The sequence below is a fragment of the Perca flavescens genome, chromosome 10 (assembly GCF_004354835.1).
Source record: "Perca flavescens isolate YP-PL-M2 chromosome 10, PFLA_1.0, whole genome shotgun sequence".
Lineage (NCBI taxonomy): Eukaryota > Metazoa > Chordata > Actinopteri > Perciformes > Percidae > Perca > Perca flavescens.
Window position 1 is genome coordinate 14,668,905 of NC_041340.1, and position 23,797 is coordinate 14,692,701.

The following is a 23,797-nucleotide window of genomic DNA, read 5'->3' on the forward strand; positions in this document are numbered from 1 at the left end:
GAGGTTTTGTCATTTCTGTGCACTGACTAATTGGCACCCAGAGTCCTGTCTGTTTATAAAATACTGATAATTAAAACAATCTTTATTCATAGCAAACTTTCCAAAAAACAAGTTACAAAGTGCTTCACAGAAGACAGCAAATTAAAAATAAAAATAAATAATAAAAGTGGAAATGGAAAAACATTCATCAAATACATTAAAGAAATAATTATTGGTGTATGTCTCTATGCTAAATATGAAGCTATAGCCAGTAGCTGCTTAGCTTGACATACAAACTGGAAGCAAGGGGAAATGGCTGGACTCTGTCTAAAGGTAACATAACACATTTCACAGCCCCTGTGTTCCTGGCGCAAGGTGCGCAAGCCATAAAATGACATCACCACAGCTGTCGTTTCCAGCGCAAAGGCTCCGCAAGTTGTCGCGTGGTGTGGTCGTGCACCTCTGCGCTTTTAGTTCAACATGGGTGGCTGGCAAGGCTGGCAAGACTGGTCTGTATGTGATTCTTCACATACAGACCACAGAGAGTTAAACTGCCTTAAATATGTGGTCAGAAAGAGAGACCACGCTGGGAAAAGAAACACTTTGCTGGAGAGTGTGGAAAACATTTGTTTGACTCAGTATTTGACTGAGCTAAAAAAATGGCTTCATGGAAAGAGTGTTCTTAACAATGTTACAGGCAGACAGTAGTTTCATTTGGGAGATAAACGACAGACACGTTAATAATTAGAGTAGGTAAATGTAATGTTTCTCTGTTCTTCAATTGACAGTAGGGGTAGCCTAGGAGCAGATTATCTCTGGCCTTAGACAGAGCCAGGCTAGCTGTCACCGCCTGTTTCCAGTTTTTATGCTAAGCTAAGCTAACCGGCTGCTGGCTGTACCTTCATATTTAAGTATAGACCTTCTCATTTAACTCCCAACAAACTCAAAAGTGAATAAGTGTATTTCCCTAAACTATTTGTTTGAACTGCGGCAAAAATAAAATGACGTCAAACCAATTCCAGTAAAATAAAAGAAGATATATAAAACTGTTTGAAGATGCTGCTGTAATAAATCTCCTGATCTTACACTCCACCCCTCCTCCTCCCCTTCCTCTCCTCCTCCTCCTTCTTCTTTTAGCTAAGTGGCAGTATACATTTGGCTTGAATAGAAGGATTTAAAAATAGGTTTTCTATGGAAATCAATGCAGGATTACAAGGACTTGCTTAATATGTGAATCTGCAGACACAGATTACTTGGACATGCATTAATTTGCCAAAAACAGATACAAGCTATTCTTAATATGACCAGACCAAAAACTAACCAGTTTGATTGTTATATCCTGGCTTGCACAACAAAAGCATGATTTAGGAAAATAAATGAAACGGAGATATCTGTTTTTGCAAATGAACCCTTCTCAAATACTCTCCAGTCACACACAGTCACTTATGCACTGCATGTAAACCAGCCTTGGTCATTTTTTCAAATCCATTATTAGCATTTGTCACGTCTTATTGGTGCAAATAATTTAGATAAAAACAGCACAAGTGTGTTTTTATTTGATCAAAAGAGGAGATAATGGCAGAGGGGGAGGACAAGAGAGATAGGAAGACAGAGAGAGGACAGTCATGCACTTACTAGCAGACACCCACACACAATTTCTTGCCAGACACCCACACACACTTTCTCACATACGCTGCATAAACATCGGAGCACCTGCTTTGTAGCCACTCTGTCTGTGGATCGGTTCTTGACGGGCTCATAGTGCCAAGATGCCTTCCTGTGGCTGGTTGTTGTTGGCTCTGTTTGTGGCAGCACTAGGTAAAAAGTTCCTTCTTTATTGTCATTACTTTGTCTGAGTGTCTCTGATCTTTGTGTGAAGACTTTTTGTTGAGCTGGTGTATTGTGATGATCAATATTTCCATTTGTATATGATTATAACAGAAGCTGGCACGGGGTGTAAAATGTCAAAACAGATCATATGCAACCAGTTTTGATGGCATGTATTTAAAAAAGCTTCCAAATGGTGCATATGAAGAATTTGAAATTGCCATCTGCTCTTTTTGTGCCTGTTGTTTGCTCATCAGGACTGCTTTGCATAAAATGTTATTTTAGAAAAAGAAAACAGCTCTGTCTAATACTCTTCCCTTTTTCATATTCAACAAATCATCTGTGAACATGGACATGATTGAACTACACTCTCTTGCTTTTTTGCATTATTCTTTTTGGACATGTTGTGGTAAATGTGATTGATATCATCTTAATTGTTTTGCACAGCTGCCTGGTTTGAGCTTGTCCAGTGTCCTTTAATTTGACTTTGAGTTTTTATTTTGTGCTTATAAGTCCTGAGCTTTTAAGTTGCATTGATTCCACAGATCGCTCTGACAATCACTGTGTCTTAAAAGATTCAACATGATAAGTCACCAAAAGAAAGAGCAGCACTTTACACTGATCTAAAAATGTGCTTACACAGCTCAGCTCGGTCACTACTTTGTGACACTCTCCAAGGTCTTTTCAATGTGTACTTCTCGTTTCAGGAAACACTATTGGTGTTGTTGCATACAAGCAAACTGAGAGGAACTGCTCTCTGTCCCCACCAGTAAGTGAAAAGAAGCAACATGATTTAATATGCAACATTTATTTGACAGAAATGATGTCATAAAATTGACTTCAAAGTAGTCACACAGCATTTTCTCATCATGAGACATGTTGCCAGAGTTTTATACAGTTACAGGTAATGATTACTGCACATGCACTACAGTTAATGATTACAGGGAGATACAGAAAGGGATGACTCAGCAGTTGTGCAGGTTTTTCAATCAAATCAGAGACTTTTCTCACTCTCTGTTTCTCTCTCTCTCTGTTTCTCTCTCTATCTCTGTGTGTGTGTGTGTGTGTGTGTGTGTGTGTGTGTGTGTGTGTGTGTGTGTGTGTGTGTGTGTGTGCGTGTGTGCATGTGCGTGTGTTACAGTACCTCCCCAGCACAGCAGTAAATACCACTCTCCAGCTGAAGGAGTTACAGGAGCAAATGCTTTTACTGAATATCTCTGCCTACATTATTCCTGGCACTGACGCTCACCTGGTACATCTGCTGTCTTTTAAAATTAATTAATCTGGGATTTAACTATGTGTGCGTGAAAGTATATTTGTGCGTGCGTGTGCGTGTGCGTGTGCGTGCGTGCGTGCATGAGATACAGTACTAACCTCTGTTTCTCTGTCAGAGTGAGTATATCGCACCACGTGATGCCAGGATGGCCTTCATGACCGGCTTTACAGGCTCCGCAGGTACAATCCCTTTCTGCCTCTTGTCTTCTCTGCCTCCTCCTCCTTCTTCATCCTCCTCCCCATGACTCAACTCCCGATGTCTGAGTGCCACAGTCATGCAGCTCTTCTTCTTTCATCCCACATCCTCACCATACAGCCATCTCCTCGTTCATTTAGTGTCATCATTTTCACTCGCTCGCTTCATCATCGCACCTTCTCATTCATCTGCCACTACATGCGTGACTTCACCATTTAATCATGAGATATATGTCCACATGATAATGGAGAACACACATAATGATCATACATATTTCTGTACTCAGCTGTTGCACGCATTAAAGGATAAGAAGACAGGTGACATTTCAGTAGTGCTGTTTACACCAGACTCCATAAAGAAAAGTCAAATTTTAGATTCAGCTGCTGCTACTTAAGTGTATTTATCTCATGTGAGGTTACAGCAGTGGAATGATAATGTAAGCCCTGATTATATATCCACCACACATCACCAGGTTGCCATCTCCTCCGTGTTTCTTCTTAACCTTGCTGTTTGTCCTCACACGCCTGCATTCTTCGAGATTAGATGACCCATCATACATTGTTCTAAGTCAACTGTGACATTTATAGTCATTTGTAATTCACTGTCGACGCTGCCCTCCCCATAACACAGCTGCTGTCCTGCCTCTCCTCAGGCACTGCCGTAGTGACTCAGACCAAGGCCGCTCTTTGGACAGACAGCCGCTACTGGGTTCAAGCTGAGAGACAGATGGACTGCAACTGGGAGCTGGAAAAAGATGGTGTGTGTGTGGGGGGGATCTTCTTGTGATTACTATATCTGTGGTTTTGATGATCTGGTCTAAATATATCCTGACAAATGCTGCAACTGTTATCAAAGGATTTACATGATAAAAATAACTCACTTACAAACTAAAAGTCACTGCATGGTTTTACTTTTAACACTGAACATATGATGCTGATGTTAACACATTTGTAATACTGAGCAGCTTTTGTTGTAGGGCAAGATGCAATTTATGACTTGTATTGGCACCTATTGTCAGTCAAGAATTTGTACAGTACAGTGGGAAAGAGAACTCAACCCAACAACACAACACACACGCTTCTACTATGTTGTGACTTAGTTCTGTTATTGTTCAAAAGTTACCACATTTATTTACATTTATAGATGTGTTTGTTGTTAAATTGTTGAACGTGTTTCTTCATTTGTTTGCGTTTTCTATATCGTCCAGCTATTTTAAGTACATTTTTAGGTGAAAGTATACTGTATATGTGTGACCAGTTTTAAAGATGTACGTCAGTGGGAACATATGTGCTTAAGGCTGAGAATCACAGAGAGGTACTGAAGTAAAACTTTTGAGAGACGGACTAACACATCGTTTAGATCTTTCCTTACATTTAACTGATTGTTTTGGCCATAAAAAAGTATAGAATAACAGCAGCCTTTATTCTTTAGGTTGCAGTGCACACAGCTTTAGCCTTTACAATTAAACAACATTGTGTTTTTGATTTATATATATATATATATATTTTTTTTTTTTTTTTTTTTAAGTATTCAACAGTCTCTTGCAACATGGGCACTCATTCATAGCATCTTCTAACAGAATATGGACCAGAAAATGACCTTTAACTGCTTGTAAATGTAATAATTTATATCTTTATCTTTCTTTATATATTTCCCTAAAATAGCATAAATAATTGTTTGTTTCAAGTTTTAAACCTTTACATTTTGATCAGTTTGGTCAAAAATATATTTGTATTAGTATAGTATGTATGCTATTTGAAACAATAATGAGATTGATAGAAATAATATATGTAATGTGTAATCAGTTTTTACATATTGACATATTGTTTAATCTTCTAATCCACATTTTGTTGCAAAGCAATTTCTGCTAATTCAATTGAATACACATCTAATTGTGTGTAATGGATGTATGGATTTATTCTGTCACATCCTCTAAAGTCAAAAATAACTTGAATCTGTCATGTGTGATGTTCCCCAGTGTCCATCAGCAGTATAGCAGAGTGGCTGATCTCTGAGGTCCCGTCAGGCGACGAGATTGGCTTTGATCCCTTCCTCTTCTCCCTCGGTGAGTCTCTATTCTCCATCCCTCCTGTCAGTCCAGGTTAACATCAATAAAGTGCTCTCCCAAGTAGATGGAAAATTATCAATGGAGCCATTCAGACGCCGAGCCGACTGTTTATTTGTGATTGATTCGGTTCTGTGTGTAATCATCTGCAATTTCCGCCATTAGAAACGCACAAGGACTACAGCATCAATCTGGAGTCGAGCAATCGCAGCCTCAAGTCCATCCCTGTTAACCTGGTCGACCAAGTGTGGAAGAACAGGGAGCCCATCCCATCTGACAACCTCACCCGCCTTCCCGATAGAGTCATACGTGAGTTTCCTTATTATCTGTGCTGTACACACACACGGCTGGTCTGCCTGTGTGGTGCTCTTTATCTATGTGCTGATACATACCTGCAAACTGGATGGAAAGCAATAAGCACCTCCACAAACACAGCCATAAACAGCCTGTTCATGGTTTTTATGGCTGGCTGATAGATCAAATACCAACTTTGAGTGAATGATAAAGCCTCTGGAAAAGGAAGTTGTCTGGACGCCCATGGGCCTTATTAGTCTTTATGGTCAGACAATAGACAAATGGAACAAATGGAGAGCATCATAAACCTGATGGTCTAAGTGTTTGTGTGTGTGTGTGTGTGTGTGTGTGTGTGTGTGTGTGTGTGTGTGTGTGTGTGTGTGTGTGTGTGTGTGTGTGTGTGTGTGTGTGTGTGTATAAATGCTGTCAGTCTGGGTGGAGTATAAAAGTGATGAGCAGTTTGCAGGCAAGAAGAAGACAAAGAGAGACAAAGGCAAATAAAAATTACTGGAATTTTTTTTTTATGAAAAATTGTTTAAATGACTGTGTAATGTGAAAGGTTGCTCTTAGTGACAAACTCACAGAGAATAAACCTACTGTACTCTACCAGCCCAGCACTAAACACCAGACAGGTACAGTTAGTGACTAGCTTACCAAATATACTGGCCAAATATTTCCCTCAAACGTTTGTGGAGACCAAAACAGCTCAAATGAGAGGCAATACTGCACACAAACAGAACTCTAAATGAATGATAATGTTTTGTTTTTTTTATTTGTTTTTTTTATTTCACCTTAATTTTTTCAAAGCCATTAAGAACATGTCCTGATTTGCAATGGCAGCCTGATGTTGCTCTGTGTCTGCTTGATGTGTAAATACTGTAGCAAATTGTTTGCTTTGAAGATCAACTCATCAACTTTATAAGATGTAATGGCCTTAAAAACAATTTATTCAAGTTCAATAAGAATTTTGGTGAACATACATTATAAATCTCAATGTCTGGCGCAGCATCAAGTGTTAATTGTCATGTGGATATTAATAAAATTAAAATGTGTGTGTTTGCAGAAAGGCCGTGGCAGAAGAAAGTGATGCAAATACGGGATCAGATAAGAGACAATCCATATGAACCAACAGCTCTTCTGCTGTCAGCGCTGGATGAAACAGCCTGTAAGTAACTCCTGTAAGCTTTCCATACAATGTGTTTCTGATTTAGAAAAATGAATTTTGAACCACAGCTGAATACACTTAAATATGCTTAAATTATTACCAGAACCTGAACCAAGTAACATGAAAAAAGACTAAAAATGGTTTGAAACTAAAATAATAAGATGGATAATATTAAAACAGGATACAGTTTTACAGTACAATGCACAAAATATTCAAAAATGGCTGAAAAGTACTCCCAAATGGTTTATTTTCTTTCCCATTTGTAGGACACCTAGTGGCTGCAGGGCTCTCAATATCTGCTTAGTTTTGCTTACGCCTCAGGCAAGCTCTGGAAATGCAGTTTGCATCAAAATAAAATGACAGTAGACAGAGTGCAGTCTGAAAGATTGTGATAAGAATACAGTAATCAGACTGACAGGCAGTTTAACCACAATACAAAATGACAAAACACTACAGATTCGACTACAGATGTTTTTTTTTAAATGGACAATGCTCTTATCACATAAGAAGATGTTTTAAAAAGGCAAAAAGACGGATATGAACATGACTTTTTTTTCTTTATAATCCATTATTGTCAACAGTAATCATGTTAGTAAACTCATTTGATTTGATGGACATTCAGTTCACCACTTTGTAAAAGAACAGTACAATTCAAAAGCATCTTTCTTTATTACCCACACAAGAGCACTGCTGAGCATCAGACCATACCTGACTTTTTTAGAATTAGCGAGTCTGTTTTTAATGACAGGGACACAGAAGGAGTCCCGTCCTTCTGATACAAACATTAGATATAAACAGCATGTCTTGGCTCAGGTGGATGCAGCAGATTATGTAAATAAGTGTGTGAGTTGCTACTGACATTCAGGGGGGGTGGTGTATGCTTTTGATTTCTAGGGCTGTTCAATCTGCGCGGCAACGACATCCCGTACAATCCCTTCTTCTACTCCTACACACTACTCACAATGGATGAGATCTGGTAAGTCCATTTTTAGGCGATAACATGTGAACATGTGACATTCTTTTCTTATGTCTCTGTTCTGCCCCATCACATATACTAGGATATAAGAACATTTAACATCTTTCTTATATCAACCTTTCCTTCTGCCACATCTCCTAGGCTTTTTCTCCACACAGACAGAATGACAGATGAATTGAGGGTGTACCTGAATGCCTCATGTAACGGGTCCCTATGTGTGCAGCTAAAGAGCTATGACACTGTTCGAGATCACCTGAAGAAGTACGTGGCCCAGCCTGGGGTTAAAGTGTGGATCGGCACAGAGTACACAAACTACGCACTTTATGAGATCATCACACCAGAGGTACACAGATATAGTTTTTCATTATATTTACTGTACTACTGCATGTTTCCCTTTTTTGTTAGTGTTATATTATGATTTAATGAAATGAACTTTGTACATAAAGTACTATTATTATTATTCAAATGTTTTTGGGTTTTGAATTGTAAACACTTATAAAACACTTATAAAACAATTAACAAGTCACCAAACAGCATCAACTTTGTACATAAAGTACAATAATCTGTTTGTATTGCTGTACTGGAGCAGCTGTAGTGAGTCGCCACTTACTGGCTGCTGCTGGGATATTTTTGATCCGTGTTGTGTTGTAGTTTTCAAAGCTGCATAAATCAAATGACTGTTTAATGTGAAAGGCATCACTTGTGGTAAAGAACACACAAATATTCATCACCAGACTCTGCAGTTTCCCTCTACTCTAAAGAGTGTTTTAGTGTCTTAAAGACAGTGAAATGAAAAATGTTACATGCTAAATATGTGTCAGAACTCATTTTGAGTATGTTTCACATCAAAATGCCTTTTTTCTCTTTCTGCTGAATGTGTAAACTTGTTGCCAACACATTCGCTGTTACAACTTTATAAGGTAAGACTATGTCAATATTGTTTTTACAGCTTGTTTCGCTGCCCCCAAGTGACCAAAAAAAATCAATGAATGCAGGTTTAAGTGAATTTAAATCACACAAGGCCATTTATTTTCAGATCACCAGGCTGCATAGTCAATTTGTAGAATTCACAGCTTCCAGTAACTAAATAACTACCTATTCCCTTGTAATAACAACAATTGGACGTATTGTCATTAACAAGTTTGTATGATATCCTATGAAAACAATTTGTATGATATCTTACAAAATTACGACGACCGGTCACCGTTTAGCCTACTTGACAGTAAAGTTTAGTTAAGTTTTAGACATTAGTCAGGATTGTTGTTGGGGTTAAAACACTGGTCCCCTTAACTAGTACTTCTGGGACATGATTACTACGGACACTAGAGGGCGCTGCCTTATAGCACCAGTCAGTGCGGGGCCTGCAGTCATGGAATACATATTACATTACAGTACACAACCTTTCGTAGCTATATGCACAAGTACTACATGAGAACAGACGGTCTTTGTAGTGTTTGGAAGTAAATCCACACAAAGTTATATATGTGGCTATTTTAAGTAGAAAAGTCTGCTCATATAGTTTTTTGCATAACCCTAACCCTTGTTATTGTTTTTTTTTTTTTTTTTGCATCATGTAGGAGAAACTAATGACCAGCTCATACTCTCCTGTGTTGACGACTAAAGCAGTGAAAGATGACACTGAGCAGCGAATCTTGAGGGATGCTCACGTATGTCATCTACTCACAGACACACTCACGTTATACAGTACACAACCACACCACCATATAAATGCACACATGAGCACAAATATAATACAACTGGTAACCCTTTACTTGAAGGTATCTACATAAGAGTGACATGACACTGTCATTAACACGACACTGTCATGACACATGAACCCTAACCGTAACTCTAACCTTAACCCTAACTTGTCATGACAAAAACCGATTGACACTTGATGACAGAAGTGTTATGTCATAAACGTTTATGACTTGTTTATAATGTTTATGACACGTTCATGACAGTGTCATGTCACTCTTCTGTAGATACCTTCAAGTAAAGTGTAACCATACAGCCTCTAAAACATTTACGTGAGACTATTATCATTCCAGGAACTCATTAATCAGACTTCACTGTCAGACTGGTTTAGACATTTATGAATCGTTTTCATCTGGAGCTTGAACACTTCAGTGAACACACATCCTGATACATTTATTACCCTGTCCAAAGATGTCTGAACAGCCTTGCAACATGTCATGTAAATTGTCAGCATGTTTGTTCTGCGTTATTGTGATCGATGCCGAGACTCTCCTGGTCAGTGTGTCGTTTTGGCTCTGTGTAGGTGAGGGATGCAGTCGCGGTCATCCAGTTGCTGATGTGGCTGGAAAAGGCTGTGCCAAAGGGGAAAGAGACAGAGCTGACTGCTGCAGACTATGTCAATAAGTGTCGCAAGTGAGTGCACATGAGATGGAAAAACTGTATTTGCTGAACAGGAAGTGCAGTAAAGACACTGAAGTTCAAACGTAGTCATGTTCAAAAGACACTGAAGTCACAGCTATTATAAACATCATTACAGCAAACAGAAAGACAGCCGAGGCCCAAGTTTTGAGACCATCTCTGCAAGCGGACCTAATGCTGCACTTGCTCATTACAGGTAAGATTTATTAATGTTCTTCCCTCTTTTAATTGACGTCTTCTTTTTCATGTACCCTATATCAAACATGTATATATCTCTTCTTAGCCTTTAGCTTACAACATTATTAAAGGACCATAGGGGTGGTTTTGGACATGGTCAGTCCTTTATGAATATGGCCTTTGTTGATTTACATCCCACCCACGCACCTCTCTTTCTCTCTCTCTCTCTCTCTCTCTGATCAAAATTGTTAACAAAACACTGGCATGGTCCTTTAATTGCACTGCAAGTACCATCTGCAGTGCTGCTATCATTTCCTGTTTGTTTTTTGCAGCCCTTCAGAAGAATCAAGCAGGAGGTTGACGGTTGATGAGATGTACCTGGTGGACTCTGGCGGCCAGTATCTGTGAGTAAAAACACACTCTGCTCACTGACTCTCCAGTTTCACATCACATTGCTTACATTTGAAATGAGTCATCATTTCTCTCACTACTACTACTCAGAGACGGGACCACTGACATCACTCGGACAGTTCACTGGGGAACCCCCACAGCAATGCAAAAGGTAATGCTTTAGATATTATACTGAAAGTGTGAATGTTTGACGGGATATTTACATTTTATCCGTCAAAGCACCAAAGATGAATAATCATCCACACTGCTGCAGTCGATCAGTGTATCTTTTTCTGTATCTTTTTCTTTATTGACATTATTTTATATGCCAGCAACTTGTTTGTATTTGGCTGTAAAAATCTTTACAGTAATGTTCTTTTACAAAATATAATTGAAAATAGTCCTTTAAAATACCCTTTACCTGTCATTAACCACACGTCTCGCTTCGCAGGAGGCCTTCACTCGAGTGCTCATGGGAAACATTGAGATATCTCGAACGATCTTTCCCTCAGGAACAAGAGGTGGGAATGGAAAACATTCACACGCTTAAAATGAGATTTACAATGATTCCACCCTTAAACCACTAGAGAGCCTTGTTGCTCCACAACATTTTGTGATAACTTTTGAGTGGATTAATTACAGCGGGATGTTTGATTTAAGCTCTCTGTGTGTCTTTTGTTTATCAACAGGTGTAAACATGGAGATGTTGGGTCGCCGAGCATTGTGGGAGGTGGGCCTGAACTATGGCCACGGAACAGGTCATGGTGTTGGAAACTACTTTGGAGTTCACGAGTGTATGCACTCTTTTTATTTTCCACACATTTTTCAAAGTTTGCAACCCAAGTATGAACATGTTTTCAGTATAGTGATATCTTCTTGTACCACTGAAAACAGCATAAATCCATCCTACTAAAACAGAGTTCAAAGGCAGATTTCAATGATCAGTAATGCCTAAAAGCATCATGATTATGATGCACAAGAGGTTGTTTTACATCAAATTGCACTTCATTACACTGAGGTAAGTGGAAGTGATACAATTAATAAACTGGCAAGCAGTTTGCATGTTCGAGCACACATTTAATTTTGCAGTGCAACCACTTCTAATGTGCCCAAAATGCACTTAAACAGAAGGAGCTAAAACCTGCACAGTGTAGGAGAACAAGCCACAGTGAGATGGCTGATTCTCTGATGTAGAGCTGCAACTAAAAATTGTTTTCAGGTTCATCTGCAATTATTTTCTTAATTAACTGATGGTGAAATAGTGAAAAATGTCCATAATATTTTCCCAAAGTGACATCTTTAAATGTCTTGATTTGTCTGATCAACCCTCCAAATTACAAAGACATACAGTTTGTGATGATATAAAACAGAGGGAAGCGGCAGATCATCACAAAAACTTTTCTCTTTAAAAATGATTTGAGTCATTCCATTCAATTAAATTGTATTTATAGTGTCAAATCAGAACAGAAGTTCTCTCAGGACACTACTGATAGAGTAGGTCTAGACCTCACTATAATTTACAGACCCAACAATTCCCCCCAAGAGCGAGCATTTGTTGTGACAGCGTCGAGGAAAGAACTTTCCTTTTAACAGGCAGAAACCTCGGACAGAACCTGGCTCTTGGTGACGCGATAGAGAGGGGGAGAGAGAGAAATATGACACATAATATTGAATAATTTATTATCAAAATAATTGATGATTAATCAACTAATTGATTAATCAAATAATTGTTGCAGCTCTACCTGTATGTGTGAGCATTTTCCCGAGAGATTGCCTATTCATGAAAGAAAAAAAAGAAAACAATGTGTGCACGCTAGATTTTAGCTCCTAAAAACAACTCGATACGTCTTCAAGAAAAAAGGCATTTTCAGTGCCCGAAACAATCATAAAAATCTAGTAATCACACAGAATACATCCAAAAAATATCTTAGTAATTTTTTAATTATTTTTTGTAAAATATTTATTCCTGAAAAAGAGAAAACTTAATAGACCTCAATTCATGTCATGCTAATGTGCAGGAAAATATTATTTAATTTCGGGGTACAGTAAAACACCCCAGTTTGTAACTTTAATGACACAGCTAAATATGGAAATGTAAAAATTAAAGGAGATTTTGGTGGTGTAATCTGCATTTGAATCATGTAATATTGTGATATTTTTCCAGGGCCAGTGGGCTTTCAGGGCAACAATATTCCCTTCAGAACTGGCATGTTCACGTCTATTGGTGAGATGTTATTCTTTCCACATCCACTACTACCACTACTACTATTATGATCATATTAAATGTAATGAACTTTGCATTTCATGGCTCAAATGTTTGAATGTAGAAAAACTAATAATGCTTTTCTTTAAGAACCTGGCTATTACAAGGAGAATGACTTTGGGATCCGGATTGAAGATGTTGCTGTTATCGTACCTGTACATACAAAGGTAGATACAAAACAGAGCTTAATTGATAATCTAGAATCATGTCAGTGATTTCCTGTTTTTAATGAATGAATGAAGCAATGTTAATGTACTTCTTTGTGAATGTGCTTTTCTTTCCCTCAGTATGGTCATAACTACCTGACTTTTGACACTGTGTCGCTGGTTCCATATGACAGAAAGCTGATTGACACCTCGCTCCTTAGCTCAGAGCAGGTAAGATATTGTATTTGACTACATAATCAACTGTATATGAGATGTTTTAAAAAGGAGGGACTAAAAAGTGTTAGCCTATATACATAATAAATACCCAGTAACAAGCTATAATGTACTTCCCCAAACATATGATCAGTTTCCAGTTTTAAATACCTTTCAGTATAACACAGAGCGACCAACCGAGTCTTTCGTTTTCCTGCTTTACAAGTGCTGGTTTCCTCTTAAAATCCCCCCCTTTACACTTCAGGTCTAAGCTTCTCTGCAGCTCAAAATCAAAACATGCTTTGAGAAGAAAAAGAAAAAACGTGTGAAATCAACTTTGATGTTTTGTTTCTTTTCATCTTAAGAGAAAATGTATGGTTATTTTTAGTCTTTTTGTACAGAAAAGAACATGTTTACAAAATATTAACTTTTCAAACACAAAGAAAAGCTCGTTTTTTTTGGCTGCACAACTTGAGCTCATATTTTTTTCTTAAGCTTCAGTGTATTTATAGTACACATCATCCAAAGAGTCTGTGCTCAAAACAGGTTTGAAGCTAAGAAATTAAGAAAGTTAATACAGAAAAAATAACAGTGGTGGAAAGTAACTAAGTACAGTTATTCAAGTACTGTACTTTTGTACTTTTGCTTAAGTTTTGATGCAGGTGGTTTACTTTTAATGAAGTATTTTACATTGTTGTACTGGTACTTTTACTGCAGTAAATATTAATGCATGCTTGTTCCACAGCTGTCGGCGTAGCAGTGAAATTTATTTTGTATTTTTTTATCCGTGGAGCACCATATTTGTCCTTAGACCAGGAACATACAGTATTATTATGTATATTTATATTTAATTTGTGTGTTATCCACTGTTTAACTGATACCTGTTTTTCAAATGCCAGCAGTGTACAGTTCCGCTTGTTTATGACTTTCATTGAGAGTGGTCTTTTCTCACTCCAGCTTCACTGGCTGAATAAATACTATGAGACAATACGGAGGCTGGTGGGTCCTGAGCTGGACAAACAGGGTCTACATGAGGAGAAGGACTGGATGCTCAAACACACAGAGTCTTTCATGATGTCTGGATCTTCTGCGTCTGTCTGCTCCTCATCGCTGACCATCATTGCTCTGGCCGTCACTCTCCTCCACAACATCTCTTGAGCATCTTCATCTCTTTTGCACTTTCACAGCAGACTTGCGCACTAAAGTTACCCCTATGCAGTCTCTGTTGAGCATCTATACCAGGTTGAGAGATGCACTGCAATTTTGCATTTTTTTTTTTAACTTAAATATATGTTTGATAATTTAATTGGGTGGGTAAATAGCTCATATTGTGGTGTTTAAAAGTTTAAGATGATCTTTTGTTTGATTTTTTATGTTTAATTTTTTTGGTTTTTAATCTGGACATTTGTATGACCAGCTGATATAATTTCTATTTTATTAAAGTAACACTCTTTAACACAAAGGTGTGGACACGAGTCATGAATCTGATGACTTTCTGACTTGACAAAATCAGATGCATATTTATAGGGATTAACATGCGCAAGAGTATATAAATTACTTAAAATTAGCTCCAAACTACAACACCATAATGCCCAAAGATTAAAAATTATGTCATAAAAAGTGTGCAGCGGGTCAACTTCATTTTCCTGACAAGGCTGGCGGTGCTTTGTATCAATCTGACAGCAGCCAACCATCCTGTGTGGGCTGGAGCCATAAACTGTATAAAACAGGCTGGAGCGAAAGGTACGTTTGGTCAGACCATGTGATACCCCGCATACTCACAACCAGCGCAACGTCATAGAATGTCTCTGAACAGATTCACGCCCACTTTTAGGGGAAAACAATCCCGCGTTCCCCATAGACGACAACAGCGTAACAACAGAGGAAATGTAACTCGCTCCAAACTTTTACTTTAAACAAACCGTTTTTAATTAATAACTATGCCAAAAAGTTGTTGAGTAGTTTGTTGCACCAACAACACATCCAAAAACCCTGGTCTTTGATTTTTCCTCTTGCCATGTCCTAAAATAGATCCTGATAGATGGGCTTTGGTTCCAGGCTATAGACCAGACCAGCGGCGATCAAACTTAGTTTATTAAGGTATCGTGAATGCTCAGGTTCAGGCAAGGTCACAAAATAAACATTAGACATGTGTATAAAACAAACCATCTGTTTAACAAGAAAAAAATCCACACACATTTGTCAAAATTATGATCCAAACACACGTCAAATTGCATTGACTTCTATGGGACCGTCTGTTTTCTATCTCCACAGACGTTGAGGCAAATTTGGCCAAAAATATCAGTAAAACTAGTGATACCACAGTGTAGAAATACTACTGTTACAAGTTGAAATCCTACATGCATACATGTTAGCCCATTTTAAAATTATGTACATTATTGTAAGATTATAACGTGAATCATTGATAGATTAATGTATGTATCAATGTAATGTTGCAGGTGGTAAATGTGGGGTTGATTTTAATTTTGTGTAGCTTAATCGATAATACATACATATGTCATAATTTATTTCTTGATTATATTTTTTATTAATAATCAGAATCCTTAGGCAAGGCAAGGCAGCTTTATTTATATAGCACATTTCAGCAACAGGGCAATTCAAAGTGCTTTACATAAAACATTAAAGAGCAGTTAGAAAACAATTAAAAAACAATAATAAACAAATTAAAAAAATTAAAAAACAAGAATAAAATTGATAGTGCGGTATAAGAATAAAAGTTACAGTGCAGTATAAGAAATTAAAGTTAATAAAATAGATTATTTAAAGAAAAGCAACATCAAAAAGATAGGTCTTTAGCTTAGATTTAAAAGAACTGAGAGTTGCAGCGGACCTACAGGTTTCTGGTAGTTTGTTCCAGATATGTGGAGAATAAAAACTGAACGCTGCTTCCCCCTGTTTAGTTCTGACTCTGGGGACAACAAGTAGACCTGTCCCAGACGACCTGAGAGGTCTGGGTGGGTCATAATGTAGTAACAGATCAGAAATGTATTTTGGCCCTAAACCGTTTAGTGATTTATAAACCAGTAAAAGTATTTTGAAATCAATTCTTTGAGGCACTGGAAGCCAGTGTAGAGACTTCAGTACTGGAGTGATGTGATCTACTTTCGTGGTTTTAGTGAGGACTCGAGCAGCAGCGTTTTGAATCAGCTGCAGTTGTCTGATTGATTTTTTAGGGAGACCTGTAAAGACACCGTTACAGTAGTCAAGTCTACTGAAGATAAAAGCATGGACAAGTTTTTCCAGATCCTGCTGAGACATAAGCCCTTTAACCATTGATATATTTTTAAGGTGATAATAGGCTGATTTTTTAATTATGTTAATGTGGCTTTTAAAATTTAGGTCTGAGACCATGACTACACCAAGATTTCTTGCTTTGTCTGTTGTTTTTAACATTGTCGTTTGAAGCTGAGCGCTGACTTTCAATCGTTCCTCTTTTGCTCCAAAAACAACCACCTCCGTTTCTTCTTTATTTAATTTAAGAAAGTTCTGGCACATCCAATCATTAATCTGTTCAATGCACATATTTAGTTGTTGTATTGGGCTATAGTTCCCTGGCGATAAGGTTATGTAAATTTGTGTGTCATCCGCATAACTATGGTAACTTATTTTGTTGTTTTTCATAGTCTGAGCCAGTGGAAGCATGTAGATGTTGAACAGAAGAGGCCCCAGAACTGAGCCTTGGGGAACTCCGCATGTCATATTTGTATGCTCAGATGTATAATTACCTATAGACACAAAGTAGTCCCTATTCTTTAAATAGTATTCAAACCACTTTAGTACTGAGCCAGAAAGACCAACCCAGTTTTCCAATCGGTCAAGCAATATGTCATGGTCTACCGTATCAAATGCAGCACTGAGATCAAGAAATACTAAGACTGAAATTTTGCCACTATCTGTGTTTAAGTGGATGTCATTAAAGACTTTAACAAGAGCTTTCTCAGTGCTGTGGTGTGGTCGAAAACCTGACTGGAAGGCATCAAAACTGTTGTTTAGCGATAAGAAAAGGTTGAGTTGTTGAAAAAACACTTTTTCTATGATTTTACTTAAAAATGGAAGGTTTGATATTGGCCTATAGTTGCTCATTAGTGTCATGTCTAGATTGTTCTTTTTTAGGAGTGGCTTGATGACTGCCGTTTTCAGGGCCTGTGGGAAGATACCTGAGAGCAGAGACGTGTTTACAATCTGTAGAAGATCAGAAGCCAAACAATTCGAAAATTTTTGAAAACACCCGTTGGTAGAATATCAAGGCAACAGGAGGAGGTTTTCAGATGTTGTATAATGTCCTCCAGGTTTTTAAGGTTGATCGTATGAAATTGTGTCATGTTGGAATTTATTTTGAGTGCACACTGTGACAACACATATCCTGTACTTGATATGGAAGCACTGACTGTCTGATTTTCTGAATTTTGTCTGTGAAGAAGGAGGCAAAGTCATTGCAAGCCTTGGTAGACAACAGTTCAGATGCTATTGGTACTGGAGGGTTTGTTAATCTATCAACAGTAGCAAACAAAGCACGTGAATTATTATTGTTTCTGGCAATAATGTCAGAGAAAAAGGACCGCCTTGCATTTCTTAGTTCCTGATTATAAATGCGAAGTCTCACTTTATAAGTGTTATAATGGACCTGGAGATTAGATTTTCGCCAACTGCGTTCAGCTTTTCGACACTCTCTTTTTTCTGTTCTCACAACTATAACATTTCTCCATGGAGATCTTTCCTTACCAGAGACAGCTTTGACCTTAGTTCTAAGTTAGCTAGCTCTCAAAAACACAACACAGTTTTTTGGTCCCTCGGTCCTGGGGGTTTTCAACATGAATGTTAAAATCACCAGCAATAATTACACGGTCAAAGTTAATACAGATTATAGACAACCGTTCAGTAAAGTCGTCAAAGAAGTTTGCACAGTATTTAGGTGGCCTGTAGATATTTAGAAGTAGAGTTTGAGGGGAGGATCTTAGCTGAAGAGCCACATATTCAAAAGAAGCAAAATTTCCGTAAGATATTTGCGTACATTGGAATGAGACATTAAACAAAATGGCAACTCCACCTCCTTTCTTATTCACTCTATTCTCACTCATAAAACTGAAGTTAGGGGGGGCTGACTCAATGAGAACAGCAGCACTGTTATTATGGTCCAACCAGGTTTCAGTTAAAAACATAAAATCAAGATTGTGGTTGATAATAAAATCATTGATTAAAAATGATTTTCCTGCCAAAGACCTAACGTTTAGTAGTGCTAGTGTTAGTGCGTTTTCATTTTTTGGGACAGACTGTGGCTGACGAGGAATGGATGCTAAATTTGCAAAGTTTGCAGTTCCGTGCTTATTCACCATTCTTTTTCTATTACCTATCACAACATAAATTGTGGAAGAATCTAATACGTAGTGCCCAGGCTTGTCTTGGAAAAAGTCATGAGTGCTACTAGGCATGCAGCCTGGACCCGGCCCATATCAGTTAATGCTTACTGCATTTTGCACACAAGCATCCTTATCAGTTTGGGGAGAAGGAATTAACTGCCGTCCTTGAGGGGGCAGAGGTGCCTGGCGTTTTACGATGGGAGAAGGAAGGGGGGCATACTTGGTTCCAGCATTTACCAGCTGCTTCATCTGGTCAGTGAACTCCAACATGGGGATGGGGGAAAGAGGGGAGAGCGACGTATCCTTAAAGAGGTCCTCAAAGCTTTTGTGGTTGTCAAAGGGGTTTGAGGAGTGTTGGACGGGTGAGAAGGGGGGTTGAGATTTCCCATCTCCGCTCTTTGGTCTCCCATGGTCAAATCTTTGCTCAGGTGGGGGCTGTATCACTGCCGCACTTTGTTGTGTCTTCCTCTTGTTTTGGTTCATCTTGTCTCGTGTCCTTGGCCAAGGGAGCAGATGTGTGGTGCAGAAAGTAAAGTAGGCTAGAGGTGAACAGCTTTACTCCTGGCTTGTTAAAGGTCCAATATGTAATATTTGTACTGTAATAAATCCAAAAATGACACCAATGCCTCATCAGATATTAAGGAAACATGTTAAACTGAAATACTATCTTTTCTGACAACAATGCTAATTTCAATATTTTTCTTTTTGAAATTTACATTCCGTGACGGAATTTATGTTTATGTTTTGATCTGTGTGTTGTTATCAACGGCCCAGTTTGACAGGCAGGCCGGGTTGCCAGATATACCTGTAAAAACGTAAACCCAGCGCGCTACAGCTGTAACGTTAGTACAGCCATGAAAGCAGCAAACAAACGAACAGGATCAACGGAGATAGATTCTACATGACATAAAAAAATGAAAACAGCATGTTTCTAACAGTTGCGTGACCAGAGACGTAACAACCCCCTGGTAAATATTGGAGATGTATTTGAAAGATGGAGACAGCTTAGAGCCCAAAAGGACGCAGAGTTGGCTTATTTTCTCCTGAACCGGTAAGCATTAGCTCCACGCTAATTTATCACAGCTACTAGGGATGGGCATTTTTTGTCATTTCAACATTTGTATACTCACACTGAGTTATATAGCTAGAGTAACCAAGTTGGTTACTCGCAAAAACAATTGAAACATAGCCGGTAAAGTGATCCCGACTGGTCCTGGCTAACGCCGCCATGCTAACCCTGCTAACTGTTAACGTTACCGGGAGGACCAGGCATGCAGCCCATGGCTGTTTACAGCGTGTAGCCTCTTCAGCGGCTGGAGCCGACAACGGTGAGTTATTTTAAGCCACGAGAGGGGGGCTGTAAATCGGAAAGAGAGGACTGTGAGTTTGCAGTGTGTTTAGCGATTGTTGCCGTAATTCTAAGCCAATGAAGTGTGTTCCGTCGGCAAGGTAGTGGTATTTTTAGTGTTTCGTATTGTAATTCTAAGCCGAGGAAGTGTGCCTGACTGGCGTGTGGAGAGAACAGTGAGGTTGTTGTGTTTTTAGCGGTTCATACTGTAATTTTAAGCCGAAAAAGTGTGTCTGTTAGTTGGTTACAGAGCTCCGCGTGAGCACAGGCTTTTATGACTGTCAATATAGCCAGCATCTAACGTTAGCTACTCGGCTGTGCTGCGGAGTAATGTCTGGCTATGTGAGACTAGCATCTAACGTTAGCTACTCCGCTGTGCTGTGGAGTAATGTCTGCATTTACATTGTTGTGAATGCTGCGGTCTCAGCCTGGCAACCCCCGTGAACTTCGAGTCTGGGCAGGAGGGGGCGGGGGAGACGACTCTCCAGTATTTTGAATTGGTAGTGCAGTAACTATTTTAACCGCTAGCTGCCAGTATTACACACAATATTACATATTGCACCTTTAAGGAATAGTCCATCTGCTTTAAAAAGATGTCTGCAGCCACAGAAAATGTTAAAATTGTCAATGAACTGCATAGAATGGTTGTTGGTACATGCAGTTGATAGCCATCTGTTCAGTGCCAACAGTCTGCCGAAACTCTCAGCTCCTCCTCTGACTGGCGGTATAGGGCCACTGACAAACACCTTTGCGTTTAGGGAGCTGACTGTGTTCAGCAGATTCATAAAGTCACGATTCAGCACTTAAGACTTTTGCTTTACAACATCATGTGACCCTATATACAGTATAATGTTCTTCACAGTTGGGTGTGCTGCTACGATATCTGGGATTCTTTGGGCCAAGTCAGACACCATGTCTTTGGGAAAACAGAGTATTTAGGTGTTTTTACTGCTTTTTATATCTTTCACAGCAGAGTCACCCACAATCAGAGTTTGGGGCCCAGTCATTAGCTTTCCCTGTAGCTTTTTACTTTTAGAATTGCTCTCAGTCCTTACCCTGCTGTGTGACGATGAGACGTAATCCAGGTCATGTCTAGGGTCCTGCAGCAGAGGAGCAAATCTGTTCTTCACCTGCACACTCAGTTGTTGGGGAGGCATTTTGTTGCTGATTTTCCCTTTTGCAGCTGTCCACGACCGTGTCCTGCTAAGTACAGGGGTTGAGGAGGCGCTCTGCCTGGGTGATAATGCAGGCCAGCCGGTCGTATCACAAATCTCAGGGCGCTGTGTCCTGCCCGTTAGTCGTCCTCCCATTTCCCAGGAAAATGATTTACTCTTAGGCTTTGCACCAAAAGAGTTCCAGGGAGGACTGCCACTTGTTGATTTATTATCCGTTCCACAGCCCTCCTGTTTCTTTGTGGTCTTGCTGGTGCTAGTTAGCCGTGTGTTAGCATGCTTTTGTCCATTATTTTGGGTCACTGGTAAAGTGGTGTCATTTCCACATGATCCGTTCACTTCCATATTTACTTCTAACCGGTAAATTTTGGTTTCCAGAACTGCAATCTTCTGAAGGAGTTTGTAGTAGTCCTCTATGGAGAAGGGTGGCATCTTGCTGCTAATTAGCTTTAGCTACAGTCACTTTAGGACAGGCTTGAGCTATTGGTAGGCCACGCTCACGCAGAAAAATTTTCAAATATGACAATAGCCTACTATGTCTACAAAAAATGTATAGTCCAGTGATTTATAAGTATCCAAGAGCCGCTGCTCATAGTTTAAAGTTTAAAGTAACTAGTAACTAAATGTATAAAATAAATGTAAAAAAAAGAAAAAAAAGTACAATATTGCCATCTTAAATGTAGTGGAGTCGAAGTATAAAGTATAAACATAAATACTCAAATAAAATACAAGTACAAGTACAAGTACAAGTCTTACATGACCACGTAAAATCTAATACTGATCCAGATGAAGAGAGGAAGCCTATTTGAACAGCATATTGGGCTGAAAAAGAAGAAAAAGAAATTAGCACTGGTAAATAATATAATTTGGCCTATTTTCTTTTGTGATCAACTTTTTATTTGCACCTTCAGACATACAAAACAAATTCCACAACGTGTAACGGGTAATAGCAGATGATGCACAGAACGGATAAACACAAATTGAACAAGAACAAAAACCATCTCCCACCCCCCACCCTCTGCTGCCTCGAGGAAAATAAAACAAACAAACAAACAGAAACCACACATTGCCTAATCACTCTCCTCCAAGGGGGTACGCCTCTCCTCAAAACGCGTAGCTCCTATGGCGCCATTTTGATGCTAACAAGCACTCACCCGCCGTTAGCATTCCATTTGACGTCACTTTGACAGCAAATAGCTTTACATCTGAAGCGTTTAAAGACTTTATTTGTCCATTGTTTATTTCTAAAGAAACACAACAATGTATAAAAGGCTCCATTACCTTGTACCTCACGTTATGGCTCCTTAGCAGACGTTTTTCTAAAAATAGGCTAACGATTGTGTCATAACCAAGTGACTTACTGTCGCACAGTAGAGAAATTAATGTATAGTACAGGAGAAGCTTGCAGGCAGTTTTGACTCACTGTCCTGGGGACCTCAAAACTAGTTCTCAGGTCTTCAAAACTCAACATACCTTTCTCATTGAATAGCTGGTCTAAAGTATAAATACCAATGTCACCACTGCTTACAAGCAAATGGTTTGTTACCAGACATTAAGTGTGCATTGTGCCATATTGGGGTATTCAAATGCCATTTATTGGTGTCATTTGGTCTATTTTTAACAGATTGTTGTCCACAACAGCTCTTTCATCCAACCATAAATAAGGCAGGCTACTGTCTTTGTGTTGATAACCTATTAATTACATATCTAGTTTCATAGTACAACATAATCTACCCTCATTGATGGGTCACAGAATACAATGTAACACCACCTGTTTCAAGTCTTTAGTTAGCCGGCTGCTAGTGTTAGCTTCATATCAAGTCGCTAAAAGCCACTAGCTGTATTTACTTGATGACATGTTTTTTTTTTTAAATAATTTTTATTTTACAAACATTTAACAGCAAATCATATTTAAACTTGTATTTTAAAACAGCTGTGAACAGATCTTGTGGTTTTACTTCTTCTATTTGTGAAGAGCTCGATACCGGTAGACAGCCGGTTGCCGGGCAAGTATTTGGTTAGCACGTCTTGAAGGTGTGAATGGGCTGCTATCACATCACACCCTGTGAAGAAATGTCTAACAAAGAAAGCCAGGAAGCTTTCAGAAAAGGCTTATTCATCCATATGCGTTCTGGGATGGGGTTTGTGGTAAAGAGGCCCTGAAAAAGAGGAACAAGTATGAGATCATTGATCTCTGTGAACAAAAGTCTCTTCTTCTGTGTTTTTTCATTATGTAGTTACTGTTACATTTTGTAGTCATCTCCAGTGATAAGTAATAAGTAATAAGTAGCTTAAGTACATTTAGATAAGGTGCCCTGGGAAGTTTTCTTGGAAACAAACAAAAGTTACATTTACATTCAGTGTTTCTCACCTTGATGTCTAAAAAAACATGATGAATGCATTTCCTTCCTCATAAAATATTTGCTAAGCAGATTTTTAAAAAAGAAGAAGAAGAATGTACATCTTGTATTGTTATTATCTCCGCCAGCCTGAAGGGGATCATGCGTTCGGTCGCGTGTATGTGTGTATCTTTCTG

The 23,797-nt window shown here is 38.7% G+C and overlaps 1 protein-coding gene across 1 annotated transcript; it reads left to right on the forward strand.

The window, feature by feature from the left end:
* Nucleotides 1-1,653: 1,653 nt before the first annotated feature.
* xpnpep2 (X-prolyl aminopeptidase (aminopeptidase P) 2, membrane-bound) lies at nt 1,654-14,825 on the forward strand. Its single transcript, XM_028589236.1, has 21 exons — nt 1,654-1,797; nt 2,514-2,575; nt 2,948-3,058; nt 3,198-3,261; nt 3,930-4,034; nt 5,256-5,342; nt 5,508-5,651; nt 6,700-6,801; nt 7,696-7,777; nt 7,919-8,120; nt 9,355-9,444; nt 10,059-10,168; nt 10,293-10,370; nt 10,684-10,755; nt 10,853-10,913; nt 11,193-11,262; nt 11,431-11,535; nt 12,906-12,965; nt 13,095-13,171; nt 13,292-13,381; nt 14,321-14,825. Exons 1-21 carry the CDS (start codon nt 1,749-1,751, stop codon nt 14,519-14,521), a joined length of 2,022 nt encoding a protein of 673 aa, XP_028445037.1. The 5' UTR covers nt 1,654-1,748; the 3' UTR covers nt 14,522-14,825.
* The last annotated feature ends 8,972 nt before the right edge of the window (nt 14,826-23,797 follow it).